The sequence below is a fragment of the Protopterus annectens genome, chromosome 3.part1, assembly GCF_019279795.1.
Source record: "Protopterus annectens isolate FY-2018-M chromosome 3.part1, PAN1.0, whole genome shotgun sequence".
NCBI classification, from domain to species: domain Eukaryota; kingdom Metazoa; phylum Chordata; order Ceratodontiformes; family Protopteridae; genus Protopterus; species Protopterus annectens.
Genome location: NC_056732.1, coordinates 406718919 through 406739072, shown reverse-complemented (window position 1 = coordinate 406739072; position 20154 = coordinate 406718919). Strand labels below are relative to the sequence as shown.

General features: G+C 42.3%; 1 protein-coding gene across 1 annotated transcript in view; it reads left to right on the top strand.

Moving 5' to 3' along the window:
• Positions 1-20154, top strand: part of TOP2B (DNA topoisomerase II beta) — a gene marked incomplete in the record, with an annotated part of 2991925 nt that overhangs the window by 544109 nt on the left and 2427662 nt on the right. Inside the window, 1 exon segment of the mRNA XM_044066877.1 lies at positions 2290-2387. Coding sequence (XP_043922812.1) covers positions 2290-2387 — 98 coding nt within the window.

The window sequence follows — 20154 nt, the reverse complement described above, 5'->3', positions numbered from 1 at the left end:
TTTTGTGTTAGAGTTTCAGATCCAAAGTCTTCAATAAAGCTAAGTACCCCGTTGGGGGAACTTTTTTTCTTGCTCCAGACCGTTGTCAGAAAAAGTTAATAATTGAATTTGTTGTGGAAAGCAAATGCCTCATAAGGACTTTCATTCTTACCTTATTCCTTGCCTAGGCCCTGATCACAACGTTGCTGGTTGTCGGTTTTGTGCTAGATTTAACCAACGCACTATTAAGCGTCTGTATGATTTTGCTTTAAACTATTTTGGATGCTGGTTTAATTATCCAGAAATGTCATCGGATAGCCATCCGACTACCGGAGTTCACAAAAAACACAAAGAAAAGGAAAACTTTTATTCCCCTGACGACCTGACATCAGGGAAGGGGCGACAGCAGCCGACGCAGGACCCAGGACTTTGGAATTCAGGCCGACTGAGGGCAACCTGCCAGCAGGATTACCCAAATGTAATGGCTGCAACAGTGAATACACTCAACATGTACATTTATGGTAAGTGTACACAACTCTACTTTCCACTGCCCTGGGACCTGAATTTTGTGTTGGAGAAGCTCACTGTTGCCCCATTTGAGCCAGCAGCTACATCTTCTCTAAAGTACTGCACTTAGAAAACTGTGCTTTCAGTGGCCCTGACATCTGCCAAGAGGCTATCCGCTACAGGTCCTCATGGTCACCCCACCCTTTTTAATCTTTCAGAAGGACAGGGTAACCGTATGGACTTAACCCGTCATTTATGCTTAAGGTAGTCAATGAGTTGTCCTTGAAGCAACGTATCCACCTCCCCACCTTTTTTTCATAACCCGAGAGTGAGATAGTCTTACACTCCCTTGATGTTCACAGACAACTAAGATTCTACCTAGACGAGATCAAATCCGTTAGGAGATTAGAGCAACTGTTTGCCCCCTTTCACCTCAGGGTTCTGGGAAAAGCTGTGACAAAGTAGACTGTTTCTACCTGGATTTCTAAAGCCATTTCCTTTTGTTATACCTTTCATGACAAACAACTGGACTGTACATAAAAGCCCATTCCACTAGGGCCATGGCCTCCTCTGGAACATTTTTTCAAGGGTCTGGATACTGCCTCTATTCTAGGGGCCAGCTACCTGGTCATCTGTCCATACCATCACCAAACACTACACACTGGACCACATCTCCAGGTCTAGAGCAGGTTTTGCTAGTGCAATCCTACATGGATTTTTGGAAAGTAGTTTCAAACCACCCTCTTCTTCCTTTTGAGCTATGGCACTCGCCCAAAGATTATGAATACTGCAACATGAAAACAGAAGAACATAGAATAGTTGTGTAAAATCTTACAATAACCATAGATGTCCTTCTCTTCCATGTTGCAGTATTCTATCCCATCCTCCTACCCCCTAAAAAAGGGGTGGGGGTTGCTGGATGATTCAAGACTTGTGCAGCTATCCTGGTACTGGGATCCAACTGTGGCATTCGGTTCTAAGGAAGATATCTGCAGACATCACTTTTATGGCCTACACACCCTATGGCTAACATCAGACGTCCCACATATCTTGCAGTGACTAAAGCTTTTGTATACTGGTCGGACGTTTGTGTCGCTATGTGGAGGCTAACCCAAAGATTATGAATACTGCAACATGGAAGAGAAGGACATCTATGGTTATGGTAAGATTTTTGCGCAACTATTCTTTATCTGTCAGAATAGCACATTTTGAAGTGTTGGGACTCTTGCAGCATCAGGATTTATATATATATATATATATATATATATATATATATATATATATATATATATATATATATATATGTATGTATATATACATGCAGTATGTGCTCTTGCACTATGTACATGTGTAAAAAAAGTGTATACAGTAAGATGATTGCATGCTTTGTTTTGTATGCCAGATGAATGCCATTCTGTTTTAAAATTCTGACGTTTAAAGTGTAATTGTGACCTGTTAGTATGTCTTGTTAGAAAAAATAATATTGTAGCAATCTTAAATTGTAGCACATATACATTAAGCTTGTGGAATAGTTGCTTTAGAGTACGTTATCACTTTTGAATATGATCTGCATTTTCTTAGTATGTAGTAAGATTTGAGGTGTGTACATTTTACAGATATTGAAAGCTGTTTTGTGTGTGTTTATAGGTTGTGGTAGAAGTTTTAGCCATGAATGTGTTGATTTTTTTTCTCTTTTTTTCTGAATAGTAGGTGTAATTATATTTTATGCAGCAGAAATCAAGTACATGTATTAGTATAGAATTGTTTTTTAATAAAGTTGACAGTCTGTGGTTGTATTTCCAGGTGGTCGGAATGGGTATGGTGCAAAACTCTGCAACATATTCAGTACAAAGTTTACAGTAGAAACAGCCTGCAAAGAGTACAAGCACAGTTTTAAGCAGGTATGCAGAATCAGTTCCATGTATTTGTGTGTATAATACTTGGAAAAATGTTAATGTTATTATTGTAACTTTAATGTGTGATTGTCCTTGCTCTTGCAAATAGATGCAATGTAGTGATCATGGGTCTAAAGCAGGGGTGTCCAACCTTTTTAGTTGCAAGGGCCGCATTGAGTCAACAGAAATAGTCTGGGGGCCGCATGTAAAATATATCATTGCATATCATTGCAAGCGGCAAGTGAGGACCAAAAAAAAAAAAAAAAAAAAAAAAAAAAGGTCTCTCACGTAAACTGAACAGCAAAAAAAAAAAAAAACCCCCCCCCAGGTGTATATACAGACTAATACTATTCTAACCATTAGATTAGAATGACATCAGTAGCTGAGTCAAAATTAAAGTCAGTTTGTCTTTTGTTTGTGTTGAGGTATATATCATTCATAGAGATGGTAAGATTCTACTCAGTACTGGTTTCACACCCATTTCAGATGCATAATCTGACCTCCATCATGTCCCTCTTCATATGATCCAAGGAGGTGCATCTCAGCTCATGCACTTCTATATGTGCAATAATCTGGATCAGTCATATGTTTACCTAAGCTGAAGGGAACCTAGCACCTTAGTGACATTGTGGATCCTGGCCCCTGAGAGCAATGATGTTCTTGCTCACCCTACTAAGTGGAGCATCTCTGACCAGGAAACTGCCAGATGTGCAAGGTTGGGCCTGCAGCCTTAAGGGGTCCTGCATGCTTATTGCCTGACGCCTTTTGTGGCTATGTTTACTGTAGTGTCAGAATCTGTTTCATAATGATTTAGACATGTTGATGCTGGGCCACATGCAGGAGGTAGAGCGGAGTGTTTAATCTGATGCTTAGATTTAGGAGTTCTAGGAGGCATAGGTAGACCTTTTTTAACTACATTAGCATAAGACAATTCTGTGTTTATATTATGTGGGTGGGTAAGAGACAGTATTAAGCTCGCTGTCCGCTACTGGTTAAGAGAAGGATGCCACCAGTTTCATCAGATATTTACTCCTCTCACAGATATAGTACTTTGAGTTAAGTAGGAGATTGTTTTCAGTGAGTATGAGGAAGTTCTTTCACTGCCTTTGGTTACCATGTGTTATAAGGCTAGCAGTAGAAAGATCAGTCTGCCGTGTCCCCATGGTGATGAGTGTTGTCTTGTGATGAATGTTAACGAGGAAATTGTGAAGGGCAGATGGGAGTAATACTGAGAAGAAGTTTATTGCACAGGAGAAATGCAGGGCAGTGTGTAGGTAAGAGGAATGTGGAAATCTGTCAGCTGAAGACAGCTCACATCAGTATAGTTCTACACGACAGTGCAGCTCAGTGGAAGGTGGTTAGATAAAGCAGCAGTAGATAACTCACAGGAGTTAGATTAGAAAAATGTGCCTTCTCAGTACTACAAGAGGTGAGATTCTACTTGCACTCTACCCACTGTGTAAATATAGCTACCACTGTGTTGTGCTCAGCACAGCTCTGCACAGCAGGTATTAACCAAGAAAACAAAAGAGGCAATGAAACGTAAATAAAATCTGATCATTATTCAACTTAAGTGCAGATGCACAAGAAAAAAATACTTTCCGTTTTTCCCCTGATTTTAAAATTCAGCAGTTACTCAAACAGTGAGTGTACATGATGCAGACCTCAGCAACCTTTTCAGAAAGTCAATGCTATGCTGAGCTCAGTGCAGTATAACCAAGAAAACAAAATGAAACAATGAAAAACAAGTGAAATCTGAAACCAAAGTGTACTAAGCTATGTTGCACCTACTGTAATTAGTTCTACTTTCACTTAAATCAAATCACTGCTTAAATCCAATTTGGCCACTACACCAGGCTAAACAGACTACTCATGGCAGAAAACAAATGCAGATTTACTTAAAGCTGAAAATATAATTTAGAAATATTATCGGGGAAATAAAAAAATAGTACTAAATAGCTAGATTAGTAGGCAATTTAAGCACAGACATGAAATAAAAAGGTACTTCCCTTTTTTTTCTCTGATTATAAGTCCAGCACATTACTGAAAATTGAGTGCATATAATGCAGACCTCAGCTGTCTTTATTCAGATGGATTATTTTTCTGACAGGGTTTATAACGACTTACCTGTTACTGCAGGAGATGTGTAGTGTAGTCAGTGTATGTACAATTCCCCTCGCTCTCAGTTCTTTCTTCGGCGCGATCACAATCCTCTTCCTTCACTTGTTTAAAACGAATGTATCTAGTGACGTAAAAAAACAACATGACTGTGCTTTGGCGCATGCGCACACCAGCTGAAAGACGCTGGCATAAAAAAAAAGGGAAACAAGTAATGTGGCGCATGCGCATAAAAACTAAAGGACGCGGACGTGAAAACACACGGAAAAAAAGTTTAATTTGTACTTAACGGGTACTTAACGGGTCGCGGGCCGCATGGAAGAGCTCTGAGGGCCTCATGCGGCCCGCGGGCCGCGGGTTGGACACACTTGGTCTAAAGGTTGAGATTACTGTGTTTTTATTATTTATTCATTCGCTCATTCATTCATTTATATATTGTGAATCCATTAGGCGGTATCCTGTAATAGGAAGTTTTGTTCTAGTTTGACTACCTAATTGGCAGTTTGTACTGGTAGTTGGTACCCACTTTTCTTTTCCTTGTAGTTTTAGGCTTTGCATTACCATGTGATAAGAACTTTACTGATTTGGCTTGTGCTGTTTTGGCTGTACGTTGTGGTTATGCTCATCAAATACTTTCCCCCATTTATTGTAGTTTCATGTCTGTTATGCTTCTGTGTTCAGATCGACTCCCACCTCTTGTCAGACTATGCCTTCCACCACCATCTGAAGCTTAACTTGGTGGACTTGTTGAGAAAACTTTCTTTTCTGGGTCACCTTTGGAAGGGTTAAAGTTATCTACCTGTTGGGCTGTACTGAATGTTGAACTGTCACATTTTTGCCCAGTGCAGTAGTATTTGTTGTTGGGCAATATTTGGGATAAGTTCCTTGAGGATAGTTTATTTTGAAAGTGATGAAGCGGGAGGTTGGAGGCAAGTTTTAGTTGAATTGTACATGGTTTACTGTTAAATGTAATTTGACTAATGATTTCTGGCAATGTCAGTCATTTGCATTTTATAGCCAGTGATGTCCTGGGTTTGGAATTGGCTTTGGCTGTTCTAGAGCTTTCTTTGTTGGAAAGATTTCTGCAGTATATAAGTGGTGAGTGATATAAGTTAATTTTACAAATCTGTATCTGTCTGATGTTAACTCAAATTGTGGTGCTGTTTGAGGTTGCTGGTTTTAATGATAGGTCTTGCATAAGATAAGGTGATCCTGCTGAAGTATGGTAATCCAGCAGCTCCTTCAGCAGTTTGTTAAAGCTGTCCTGTGTTGGACTCTGAGACATTGAAAGTCAGTCTGTGCACGTTTTAAGGACGTTCCATATGGTAGGCTAAGTGCATGCCATGGATACCTCACTAAATTTTCAGTGCACCATTAATAACTAGTTAATTTTGTAACTTGCATAATATGTCAGGTGGAAAGGAAAATGTTCTGATCTGATGTTGTCCTTTTCATTATTCCTCACCAATGGTTTCACCTCTGATCCGACTCAGCCGCATACATAAGACTTCTGATCCAGCTCTTGAGCTCCTCCCTCTAACCATAATTTATTTATTTTACATTTGTCTAGCGGGGAGGTCTGACTGGACAGAGCTGTCATTTTTCAGCGGAGGCCCGGGGAGAAAAGCTCCAGAACAATTGCTAACATATACTGTACATAAGACATTTACATGAGCTTTCGTTTATACATTCAGTTATAAAAATGTAGCAGATAATATATGATTGCATAAGATATTTACATAACAGTATAGCAGTATAAACAGGTTCATAGATGTGTACTAGGCGAATGGCCCTGGAGCCTTTACAAGTCTAGCCCATATGATTACTCTGGCATCGTGCCACCTGACCTTAGCTCCCAGTGCCTGTATCTAGTAGAGCCACTGGAGTGATCTCCAGGGTGAATTTTCTATTTCCCGTAAACTTCTCAAGATTTTTCTTGAGGGCCAGTGAGGTGCTCTGTTTGACATGTATGGGAAGTCTATTCCATAGCTTGGGCAGTGTCTGGGCTATGAACCTGTCCCTCCAGCACGTTCTGTTGATTGTGGTAATGAGGTTGAGGTCTCTGGAGCATGTGGTGTGGAGGGATTGGGATTTCCTTAGATGTAGCATTTCTAACAGAGCTGCGTCAGACATGGTTTTGTAAGTCAAACAGAGGTCGCCTCTAAGTAGGCGATATGAGAGAGAAAACTTGCAGTTTTTTTAGTCTGTCCATATAGGACAAGTGTTTAAGACCTAGGATAATCTTTGTGAGGTACTTTTGTGGCCTCTCCAGTTGTTGCAGGTGTCTAGTGATGTATATGCCAAAAGGGGTATTGTACTTGATGATTGGCCTAATGAGGGAAGACTAGAGGGAGACAATGACCTCTTTCTTTCTGGATTCAAAATCCTTAGTAATGAGATTGTACCACATAGCAGGACTTTCTGACCACAGTGGTAATGTGGTGGTCAAAAGAGAGGTTGCTGTCAACATGTGTTCCCAGATCTCTTATAATGCCTTCTGTGTTCAGTGGACTATCATCAATGTGGTAATTCAACTCAACTTGGTCAACTTCTTCGAGTCAGTCACCAGAGATGTGGATGAAGGGAAGGTGGTTCATACAGCATACCTTTATCTGGCCAAGGCCTTTGATATCATTCCCCACTCAGGAATCCTAGAAAAACTCACTAAGCTAGGCATCAACTCCTATATCACTAGGTGGGTTGCAAACTGGGTCACAGATAGAACCTACTGTGAAAGTTGCTGACTCCAAGTCAGACTGCCGACTAGTCGATTGCAAGTTGGGAGTCATTATTAACTTCCCAAGTGATGTTGACATCCTACAGAAAGGCCTCACTGAGACCACCGACTGGTGTCAGAACCATGGCCTTAAGCTCAGTGCCAAAAAATGTCGTCATCCCCTTTGGGTAAAAAAACATAGTAGTATAATAGGTTCATAGGTTTGTACTAGGCTATGTGCCCTAGGGCATTTAGCCTAGCCAGAGTGTGTGTGGCTTTCACCACCCCTTAGGATGAGAATACTACGCCCATTTAGGGTTTAGTTTACTGTGCCTCTGTCTAGTAGTGACACAGAGATGACCCCCGGGGTAAACCTACGATCTCCCATCCACTCATCAGGATTTCTATTGAAAAGAGTCAGCGAGGGGCTCTGCCTGACATGGACAGGGATTCTGTTCCAGAGTGTAGGGAGCCTCTGGGTTATGAATTGGTCCCTCCAGCACGTCCTATTTATTTCTGTGTTGAGGTTTAAGTTTCTTGCTCTCGTGGCTCTGATGGATTTGGATTTTCTGAGGTGGAGCATGTCCATTAATTCCGGATTGGACATGGCCTTGTACGTCAGGCACAGATCACCTCTGAGTAGGCGGTATGCGACTGAATAGAGCTGGAGTTTTTTCAGTCGGGCAGCATATGACATATGTTTAAGACCCTTTATTTATTTATTTTATTTTATATTTGTTGACCGGGCTAGTCTAGCTGGATACATATCCATTTTCAGCAGAGGCCTGGGGAGAAAAGCTCCATGCACAAATACATTAAGGTATTAAAAACTTAGAAAAAATGACTATCTTAAATTATACAGCATAATATGTAAAGAAAGTAAATTTTCTGAATACTGTACAGAGACATTAGAGTAGATTTTGGAGATAAACATGTCTTAATTCAATAGAGGGGTTACAAATACAATCGGGCAACAGTTAAACATAGTAATTAAGCATCAACATTCATTTGAGAGAAAAAATAAAAACCAATAAGTAAGAAAAAGAAAAATAGAGACCAGGAAGGACAAAATGCAGGTAAGAAGGGGTTAGTAGTTGATAGTCAATGACTTTCAAGGTGGGGTATTTGTTGTAAAGCATGAGATGAGTGGGGGGAGAAAAAGTGAAGAGTATTTTTCAATCGGGCTTTGAGCAGGGACAAAGCCATTGTCTTTTTAGGTAATGTTTCAGGTGTTTCTTAAAGAGTTGTGTAGATGAGAGAGTAGTGAGTGTACTTGGAAGCTTATTCCAGATTCTACCAACAACATTGGAAAAGAGTGAACCTCCTGCTTTGTTATTAGATATATTGTTGGCAATCTGTAACTTATTAGCTGAGCGTAGTGTTGTAAGATTTTTGTATGGGGAGATCAGATTAGATAGGATAGGGGTGTTGGTGGGGTGGTGCAGAATTTTTTGTGCAATCAGCAGTTGATTGTATTGAAGTTGGTTTTGTAGTTCTAACCGAGTTGCTGAAGGATGAGACCGTTGTGGGTTCCATAAGGGGAGCCAGTGGCAAATCTAGTAATATTATTGTAGCTAGTTTCCAGTTTGGAAAGGTTAAGCTTAGATAGATTTGTATAAATGGCAGATGCATAGAACAGGGTAGAAGTAAGCTGAGTCTGGGCAATAGATTTCCTAGCTAGTGGGGTAAGGAAGGGTTTTATTCTATACAGGGAGCCTAGTTTTTTATTGATGGTTTTTATAGTATTGTTAACATGGACATCGAAGCTGAGGTTATGGTCAATAGTTATGCCAAGGAGACGAGCAGTAGAGTTGGGAAATACAAGTACCATTGTCAGAGGTAATGGTAAAGTGGATATGTGGGGATTTTTGGGTGGGAGTAAAAAGTAAAAGTTTTGTTTTTTTGGGGTTAAGGAGGAGGCAGCGTTGGGTAAACCATTTTTCTACTTTGTTAAATACAGTTTGGGTAAGGGTCTGGAGGGAGGAGGAAGACTTGGCAGTACAGATAAGCGTAGAGTCATCAGCATATTGTATACAGGAGGTTTGAGGAAAAGCAGTGTGGAGATCATTAATGAAAATGGAAAAAAGAAGAGGTCCTAGGATAGAGCCTTGGGGTACTCCAGTGTCCACTGGGAGGGGTGGGGATAGTTTATTGTCCCAGAGTACTGCTTGTTTTCTGTTTTCAAGATAGGATTTAAACCAAAGGATTGCTTGTTGGTCAAGATATTGGGCTTTTAGTGCATTGATGAGTAGGTTATGATTAACCATGTCAAAGGCTTTTGATAGATCGATAAATAGAGCAGATGAGAGAGAGTTGTTTCGATTCTTGTTAATACAGTCAGTAAAAGTTAGCAGGGCAGATGTAGTGCTATGAAAGGGCCTAAAACCGTGTTGGCAATTAGCAAGCAAGTTATTGTGGAGAAAGGTGCTGAAGTAGTTGATGGTGGATGCATTTTTTCATGATTTTAGCTAAAGGGGAGAGTAAAGCAATTGGACGGTAGTTGGAGATATCAGTGGATTTACCTCTCCTTTGTGTAAGGGGATTATATGGGAGATTTTCCATAAGGAAGGGATGTAACCTTCTGAGAGTTCTGTTTATAAGGATAGAAACAGGGTATGCGATGGCTTTAGCAGCAATTTGAAGGTATTCTGCTGGGAGACGGTCAGCAGAAGGGGTGCAGGGTTTAAGTTTTTGTAGGAGTTTGTAGATAAAGGTAGTTGGTACTGGTTGTAAATGAAAGGGGGGCAGAGAATCGTTGGTATGTTGTGTAGGAGTGGGGGTAGGGGGTGATGGTGTTCTAGTAAGGGTTTGAATGGCTTCAGTGAAGTAGTTGTTAAAAGCATTTGCTATTTGCAGAGGGTTGTTATGGGGGATAGAGCTGGGAGAAGGAGTTCTAGCCTGGCCTGGTTTGAGAAGTTTATTAATGCCAGACCAAAACTTTTGAGGATTTTTAGAGTTTGAATGTTGAAGATGGGAATAATAGTTCTTTTTATCTAAGATTATATCTTTTTGACTGCATTTCTTAACTGTTTAAAGTAGAGGTGATCTGCTGGGCATTTGGAGGTTCTTCATTTTGCCCAAATTGTGTTCAGTAGGAACATTTTTCTTTGGTTTGTTTTGTAAGCCAAGGAGCTATTTTGGTCCTGACTCTGGAGGAGTGAATGGGAGCATGGCTATTTAGAACTTGAAGGAATGTAGAATTAAAGAAGGAGATAGCTTCATCCAGATTGAGTAGTTTTAGTAATGACCAATTGCAGGCTTTTAGTTCATTGATAAATTCTCAGATTGGAAGTGTTTTTTAGATCGATACGTGATAAAATTGTTGTCTTTGGGGCTAGATTTCTTTTGCTTAACTATGTAAGTTAGAATATGGTCACTAATGTCATCTGGGAGAGATCCTGTCAAGTAAGTTTCAGGGTGACTATTAATTAGTATCCAGTCAAGAGTAGTTTCTTTAGTACTAGGCTTATGGATTCTAGTGGTGGTATTTATTGTTTGAGTGAAACCAAATAGATTTATATGGGTCTTAGGGTTGAAAGAATTGCATAAGGTCCAGTCTATATTAAAATCTCCTAGTACTATTGTTTCTTGAGGAAGGTGGGTGGATAGTCTACTAAGTATGTTTTCTAGGGTGGTAATATTATTTTCTGGAGGGATATATGAACAGATTATATAGATTGATTTAGAGCTATTTATTTGGAGTTGAACAGTAAGGGTCTCAGCATTGGTATTTGAGGGTAGTGCTACATCACAGGGAGAAACAAGGAGTTCAGATTTGAACAAGATTGCTATGCCGCCGCCCTTTTTTGAAGTGCGGTCACATCTAAGGATATTGTATCCAGGTGGGATTATTTCTTGGTCACGAGTAATAGGTTTTAGCCAAGTTTCTGTTAGACAAAGAATGTCGAATGCATGGGCTTGAAGGAGAGCGTGCAGTTGGCTAATTTTGTTGTTGATACTACGAATATTAAGATGTGCTATTCTGAGGGAGTTATCTAATCTAGAAGAGGAGGAAGCATTGTTATGTAATTTTTTTGTAGATTGGCATTTAGTGGTGTTGGGCCAGGATTAGGATGAATGTCACCACCTGTTAGAATGTTTTTGGATAGTATCAAATAAGTTTTTAAGATTTTAAGTTTGGGTGAGCTTAACCTATTGAGGAGGTAAGTAACATGAGTACATCTATGGAACTTAGGATGCAGATAAGCTGAGGTAGAGGTAATGTTACAATGAGAGAGGCAGTTGGGAAGTAAGGTTGGGAGAGTTTGTAGATGGGACACTTTATGGGCCAGCACATAATGCTCATAGGCAGTGAGGGTATAGGTTGAGGTTAGAAATATAAATAATAAGACAGAAAAAAGTATGTAAGCGAAGGTTTATGTGAGTATGCCATTTGGAATGGCAGATTAAGTTTAATGTAAAGTCAAAGGTGGTTTAGAATATAGTTGAAGTGTAGGATAGGTTAATTGATATGGTATAGAAGGATAAGTAGGTAGAGGGGTAGGAAGAATATAGTGATAGATGTAAGAGTAATGGCTATAGCTGCAGAGAATGGATAGAGGAGATGAGGGAGTGTGCTAAGCAGAGGAGTAAGAAGGAGAAGCTATAGAAGAGTAGGGTAGGTTAGTGCTGATAAGGTATAGAGATAAGGGGAGGAGTTTATAACTATATGTAGTTGTGGTGTTGTGATAGGAAGTTTTGTAGGTGTGGTTTGTTAAGTATAAATGTAACAGCACTGGGGGTGGGTGGGAATTGGGGGGTAGTAGGGTAGGGGAGCGGAGTGAGCCCGTAGGGCAAACGGAGTGGGATACAGCAAGTAGTGAAGGAGACAAATCAGTAAGCAGAGCACCCCAGACAGAGAAGATGAAGCAGGTGAGTGGCTTCAAGCGGAGCAGGTATAGTTGTAAACCAAGGATAGAGAGAGGAAACAAAATTGCATACTAGTCTGCTAATGGTAGACAGTGATAGGAGTAGAGGGTAGGGGCAGTGATGGAGAAATATAGGAGTGATTATGCAAGAGGGTAAGGGAGGAGAAGCTGGAAAGAATATTGTACAAGGGCGAATTAAAACAGATGGAAGGGGGGTGAGGGTAAAGTCCTTGTTAGACTGCCACCTGGTGTTCAGTGGTTGTATAACAACAGGTGACAGAGGGCAGAAAAACTGGTAGGGAAGGCTAAGGAAAGCAGTGAGTGAAGGAAAGAGATATACAATACTGGACTTGGAGAGGACTCTGGCTGCTAGCATTCCTGACTCAGGGGCCAAAGGTAATTCAGTACAATTGCAAAATACAGCTGTGAGTAATTATCAGTAAGGGTCATGTCATAGGATGTACTTTGTAAAATACTGCACAGGCCGTAGTAAGGTATTGGGACAGCACAGTAACTGGATCCAACTGGACACTGCTTGAAATTGTTGAGAGTATCCTTAATGGCCAGGTAGGTTCCTTAGTGCAGAGTAGTGGATGGTGGGCTAGGAGGGAAGGAAGGTAGGGCGAGAGCGTGTTAATGATATAACGAGACAAACACAAAATAACTCTAGTATATAAATTAGTGTAGAAATTTCCACAGTTTAGCATACAGAATAGTAACAAAAACTGCTAATAAAATGATTAGTGTATTGTTTAAACACAAGAATAACCATACTGTGATAATTAAGACACTTGTAATGGTAAGGCCATTTAGTCTGTCAGTAAAACAGTCTCTAATTTAGAAATATAGCATAGGTACAATCCTACCCTACCCCAATCATTCAATTAAGGAGGACTAAATAAACATTTTCATGTAGGTATTAGCAGTAGCACACCTTTCATTATACCTTAACAATAAATAAAGAGCTAAAACTTTAGACAAGCAGTTCTAGCAGATAAAAGTAATGGGTACGCTCTCTGTGGAGAGACAGGAATGTAGCAATCACTGAGTATTCAGAAATTTGCACTGAACCTGCCTGCCAGAATGTTGGCAATGTCAGTGGGTTCAGTGTATTTTGTGTCATTTTGGACTAACTCTGAGCATATCTGGGAGTTTCCACCCGGGTTTCTAACATAGCTAAAGAAGGCCTTGTGATTGTCTTTTGCGATTTTTCTCTCAAAGTTGGCCTTGGATGATTTTATGAGTGATCGTAGTTTTTTGCTAGTACTGATCAGAGATTCCTTCCCTTTTAGGGATTTTTCTCTGTCATGTAGTAGCTTCCTCCTCCTTGTTGTAAAGTTTGTTTATGGCTGGGGTCAACCAGACCGGGCGCCTGCCTTTGGGGGAATGGGTCTCGGTTTTATTTGGGATTGCATGATTCATGCATTCTTGAAGGTGCCCGTAGAAGGCATTTGTAAAGGATTCAGCAGTGTGGGTTGTGGATGTCCTTCAAGGATGCATCTGCAGTCCTTACATATGGGTTGTTCTGCCTCAGGCAGCCCTTCGGTCGGCCGGATTCCAAAGTCTGGGTCCGGCGTCGGCTGATGTCGCCCTTTCCCCGACGTCAGAGCGCCTGGGGTATAAAAGAGTCAGCCGACACCATCTTCCTCCATCTTTCTTGCCGCGTGGTGGCAGAAGCAGTTCGCAAGTGCCGGTCGGCCAGCTCCTGTAAATTCAGCTACCGAAGACTTCAAAAAGCTAAGTACCCCGTTGGGGACTCTTTCTTGCCTCAGCCGATGTCAGATCAAACGCTTAAAGTTAATAATTGTTTGACTTGTGGGAAACAAATACCTCGTAAGGATTTCCATTCCTACTGCCTCCCTTGCCTAGGCCCAGACCACGTCGTCTCGGCCTGTACTGCCTGTGCCTCCTTTAATCGACGCATTCTTAGGCGTCTGTCGGAGTTTGCAGAGGAAGTTTTTGGGGCTAGTTTCTCTTATAAAATGCCGTCGGAGACTCCGACTTCTCATTTAACCAAAAAACGGAAGTACAAGGACCGACACACGCAGACCGTGGTTTCGGCCGAAACCACGCCTAGGCCTACCGCGAGTGTCTCTGTCTCGGCTGATACAGAGTCCTTGGTACTTCCGACCGTGGAAACGGTACAACCGACGGCCTCGGCCCCGGAGGTTTCTTCGGAGTCTGTTATGGCTTTACCCTCGGAAATTTTCCGGAAAAGTTCAGGAAACTACCGACACCATTCCCTTAGACAAGACTACCCCAGCACTTGGAGCAGCCAGGCTCCCTGCATCCATGTCCATTAAAGCATTCACTAGGGCTAAAGCTGCTAAGCAACAAAAAACTCTGCCTCCCAAGACTATTTCTCAGGGAGCCACTACAGGTTCTCAGATACTAAGTTTGGCTGAGGATCTTATTTCCTTAATCAGGGGATCCCAGCCTCATCCGGACAGGGGCTGTCAACCCCCTCTAGACAAAAGGCCCAGGGTTGAGTCTGCTGATCCTCAGTCCTCTGATGAGGCCTCTGATGGCTCTGCTCTATCAGATTACCAGGAGGAGGCCTTCACGGCCTATGAGGATTCTGATGCAGAGGAATCCATTCCCTCTGCCTCCCCTCCTGAAGAGCTGTCCTTTGGGGAGACCCTTCACTCCATGAGAGAGCATTTCCAATGGCAGGGCCAGGAATTCTCCGATTCCAGGAAGAGATTAAAGACTTTTCTTCATTTACCTCATCGTAGGCCTTTGGCTATTCCTCCAGTTTTAAGTTTCATTGATGATGTGTATTCTGAGTCTAGCACTACCCCTGACACCCTTTCTCCGGTTCCTGTTAAACCCGATGGGTACTACGGGGTCCCGGACTCGCATCATTTCCTTTACAAACCCACTCTGCTGACCCAGAAACTATTTTCCAGGGTCCTAAAGGGGTTGCAGCTGCCACTACTAAAAATCCACTCCCCTCTGAAAGGGAGTCCAGGGCTTTAGAGAGATGGGGTAAAAAAGTGTATACTACTTCCACTCTGTCTATGAGGGCTTTAAATTGTCAATTTCATATGATACAGTACCAAGAGTATTTGTTGGAAGAATTGCAGAAAAAGCTGTCTTCTCCTGAACCCCTAGACCGTAAGTCACTTCAGGATCTGGTACATAATTCACAACAGGTTATCAACCATTTCTTGCAGTGTGGTTATGATGCATTGGAAGCTTCATGTAGGTCAGCAATGTCAGGTGCAGTCATACGTAGACATGCTTGGCTGAAGGAACAATCTCTGCCAGATCATGTTAAGGCTACGCTTCTTGATGCTCCACTAGAAAAGCAAAAGTTATTTGGCTCCACTGCTCAGGAGGTCTTAAAGAAATTTGAGGAAAAGGCTAAATCTGTACAAACAGTCAAAGACTTCCTCCAGGTACAACCACCAAGATTCAGCAGAAATTGGCCTTCTAAGAATTGGTCCTTTCCGGAAGAGAGATATCAAAGAGGCAAGAACAGGCATGCCAGAGGTAGAGGGCAAGCTAGAGGCTCCTACAGAGGACGTCAATGGCAGCCTCCCAACCAGCGAGGTAGTGCAGGACCAACAACTGCTGCACAAGGACAGACTCAATGACTTCACCTTAATCCCGCCAACCAGGGCTCAATTAGAAGCACCTTTGGGCGGAAAATTGTCTTTATTCTCAAGAAATTGGCACAGTATTACAAGGGACAAATGGACACTGCAAATAGACAAAGGATACAGGTTCCATTTCCATACATTACCAAAAAGAAAAGGAATGCCAAACCTGCCACCAAATCAAAGAGCAGAGGCTTTAAAACAAATTGCCAACCTATTGCAAATGAAAGCTATAGAAAAGGTTCCTCTCGCAGAACAAGGCCAAGGATTTTATTCCAGACTATTCCTTGTCCCAAGAAAAGAAAAACAATGGAGGCCTATTCTCGATTTGTCCGCAATCAATACTTATCTCATTGTGCCAAAATTCAAAATGCTGACCCTACAGCAACTCCTTCCCATGCTGGGCAAGGGGTCTTGGCTGGTAACTCTAGACCTCAAGGAGGCATACCTGCATGTCCCTATCAGACAAAGTTGCAGAAGACACCTCAGATTTCTTGCAGGTTCAGAGCATTATCAATTCTCAGCATTGCCCTTTGGCTTATCTACTGCGCCCAGAGTATTCACGAAATGCCTGGCATCAGTAATTGCACACTGCAGACTTCAGGGGATTCAAATATACCCCTATCTGGACGACTGCCTTTTATACAAGCGGACAGCCAACAAGCTTTGGAAAAACATTTGAATTATGCCATCCGGCTTCTGCAGGCCTTGGGATACACAGTCAACATTCACAAGTCAAGACTTGTGCCATCCCAAAGAATAACTTTTCTGGGTGCGGAACTAGATAGAACCACCCAAATGGCTTTTCTCACAGAAGAAAAACAAAGACAACTACCGGATTACTTCAAAAATCTGACAAAACAAACTCAGATGACTGCAAGGAAAGTCCTGCAGGCCCTGGGTTACATGGCATTGTGCATTCTTCTGATTCCTCAAGCAAGGCTGCATATCAGAAAACTACAATGGTATCTAAGGAGTTTATGGTCTCAGCACAATCACAGCCTAGAAGCTTTGATACCACTCATTCCATGCCTTCAAAAGGAATTCCTGTGGTGGGCCCAAGCAAGCCAGTCAAACAGGGGTCTGCCTTTCAGCAAACCAGTAACCAGCCAAACCATTACCTTGGACGCTTCAGACCATAGATGGGGAGCACACATGGAGGACAGATGCATCCAAGGACTATGGTCTCAGAAAGAATTGCGCATGCACATAAACCAAATGGAAATGCTGGCAGTGATGCATGCAATCGAGGCCTTCAAGCACTTTCTACATCAAGGCCACCTGCTAATAAGGACAGACAATACCACAGTTATGTGGTACATAAACAAGCAAGGAGGTACCCATTCCTACCCTCTATGCAGACAAGCAATGAATCTTTGGGAACTTTCCCTAAAACTCAATATAGAGCTGCAATCCCAGTTTGTGCCAGGAAAAGACAACATACTGGTGGACAGCTTAAGCAGAAATACCATGGATCCACACGAATGGATGCTACACCCAGACATCTTCCTTCAGATAACACAATTTTGGGGAAGGCCGGACATAGATCTTTTTGCCTCCCACCACAATAATCAGCTGAAGAAATTCTATTCAAGGACATACCACCCACAAGCATGGAAAGTGGACGCCCTCTCTTTCAGCTGGAATACTCTTAACAGTGTATGCATTTCCACCTCTTCCACTAATGACCAGGGTATTACTGAAAATCAGGACAGAGCAGCCAAAAGTGATTCTAATAGCCCCGGACTGGCCAATGCAGCACTGGTACCCACTGTTACGATGCCTGTCACACACAAAACCGTGGCCTCTACCACAATGGTCACTTCTTCTGACACAGCACAATTATAAAACTCTGCACTCCACCCTGAAAACCCTGCAGCTGACAGCCTGGAGAATACCTTGACTCCTCACCAGGAAAAGCTATCCAAGAGAGTGAAGGATATCATCATGGAAGCTCGCAGACCTTCCACGAGAAAGGCATATTCAGCAAAATGGAAAAGATTCCACACTTGGAGCACCGCAAAGGGCCTAGATGCCACAGTAATGAGCATGGCACATATCCTGGAATACTTGGCAGAAATGCTCCACAATGGCCTTTCTTACTCTTCCATACAAATTCATGCTTCAGCAATTTCAGCAGAATACAATACTGATCCACCTGTTTTCTCTCATCCTCTCCTAAGGCAGTTTCTAAGAGGAATTAAAAACAACAATCCTCCAAGAAAACCACCAGTGCCTACATGGGACCTTAACTTCATGTTGGAAAAGTTGACTCTACCTCCCTTTGAACCAGCAGCATCTTCAGAGCTACAGTTCCTGTCTTGAAAGACTGCCTTCCTTCTGGCCATAACCTCAGCAAGAAGAGTATCTGAATTGCAGGCACTCATGGCAGTACAACCATTTCTTATTTTTCATCAGGACAGAGTCTCCTTGAGAACCAATCCTTCATTCATGCCAAAGGTGGTATACAGGGTCTCATTGAACCAAGCTATTCACCTGCCTACCCTCTTTCCAGATCCGCAAAACAAGGGAGAAAAACTTCTGCATACCCTGGACATTCACAGGCAGTTACGCTACTACTTGGACAGAACTAAGACTTTCAGAAAAACTGACCAGCTGTTGGTAGCATATGCTGCAGGCATCCAAGGCAAAGCAATTTCCAAACAGACAATTTCAAAATGGATAGGAAATTGCATTCGATTCTGCTACTCTCATCATGGAAAATCTGTGCCAGCTAACATCAGGCCTCATTCCACCAGAGCCACAGCCACCTCCACAGCCTTTTTAAGAGGGGTGGCTACCAAGGACATTTTAGAAGCTGCTACATGGAGCTCCGTGCATACATTTTCCAAGCATTACAATTTGCCCTTATATTCCAGATCCAGAGCAGGCTTTGCTACAGCAGTCTTGCAGGGCATTTTAGCTACACCATCATTTTCTTGGATCCTACCACCCCCAGCTTCTTTATGGTATTCTACCCATATGTAAGGACTGCAGATGCATCCTTGAAGGACATAGTACAGTTTTATACTTACCATAAATGTAGATGTCCGATAGGTATGCATCTGCAGTCAGGTTTTCCCTCCCTCCTTCCCCTCTGTGGTATTTCTTGGGTACTTATCCCTCTTATAGCTAGCTGGGTTTATCTATTATGGTGTATTTGTTTTTTATTACTGTGCATGTTTGGAATATTTTGCATTTCTCCAAATTTAGCCTTCCTTAGAGGGCACCTGGCATCTGGGGCAAGAAAAACTGAGGAAGATGGCGTCGGCTGACTCTTTTATACCCCAGGCGCTCTGACGTCGGGGAAAGGGCGACATCAGCCGACGCCGGACCCAGACTTTATAATCCGGCCGACCGAAGGGCTGCCTGAGGCAGGACAACCCATATGTAAGGACTGCAGGTGCATACCTATTGGACATCTACATTTATGGTAAGTACAAAACTGTACTTTTCCACTGGCCCAGGGGCCTTGAAGGATACCACTTCAGTCTTAAGAAGTGTGAAGTTGGCTTTTGAGAAGTTCTTCACTGTGGTCTTTTGTGCAGGGGGTGGGGGCGGGATGTGGATTTCCAGTGAGATTAATTTATGGTCTGATCTTACCAAAGAGGGATATACTTCCGGTGTGGAGCATTTTGTCCCCATGTTTGTGATGATCAGGTCTGGTATATTGTCTCCTCTTGTGGGAATGGTGACTAGTTGTTCCATTGCATTTGAGTTTATGATTTCTAGGAACCTTTGGGCTAGGGTGTTGGGGCTTGAGTAATAATATTCCCAACACCTCAAATCTGTTTTGCTGCCGTTGTGGTTCTACTCTCAGGCATAGTAAGCAGTCATTTACTTAATTATAGTTGATTCTTAAAACTTGTTAATTTTTTTTTTCTTTTTTAAGCTGTTCATCGTGCATACAGCTGCAGTCATAATAGATGGGTTCTCCTGCCATCAGGCGGGTCCTCGGTCGGCCGAATTCCAAAGTCTCGGTCCGGCGTCGGTTGTCGTCGCTTCTTCCCTGACGTCAGTGCGACAGAGGTATAAAGGAACCAGCCGACTCCATTTTCTTTAGTCTTTCTTGCCGCACGGTGCCCGAAGCAGAAGCAGTTCGTAAGAGCCGGTCGGCCAGCTCCTGAGATTACGAAATTTGGAAACCGAAGTCTTCTTAAAAGCTAAGTACCCCGTTGGGGAAACTTTTCTTGCCTCAGACCGATGTCAGACAAAGTTAGTAATTGTATTTCTTGTGGGAAGCAAATACCGCATAAGGATTTCCGTTCCCTCTGTATACCTTGTTTAGGCCCAGACCACGACGTCTCGGTCTGTCGCTTTTGTGCTACATTCAACAGATGCACTATTAAGCGTCGGGCGGAGTTCGCCCAGCATTATTTTGGGAAAGCATTTATCTATACTATGTCGTCGGATACTCCGACTCCGGTTTGGTCTAAAAAATGCAAAAACAAGGACCAACACACGAGGTC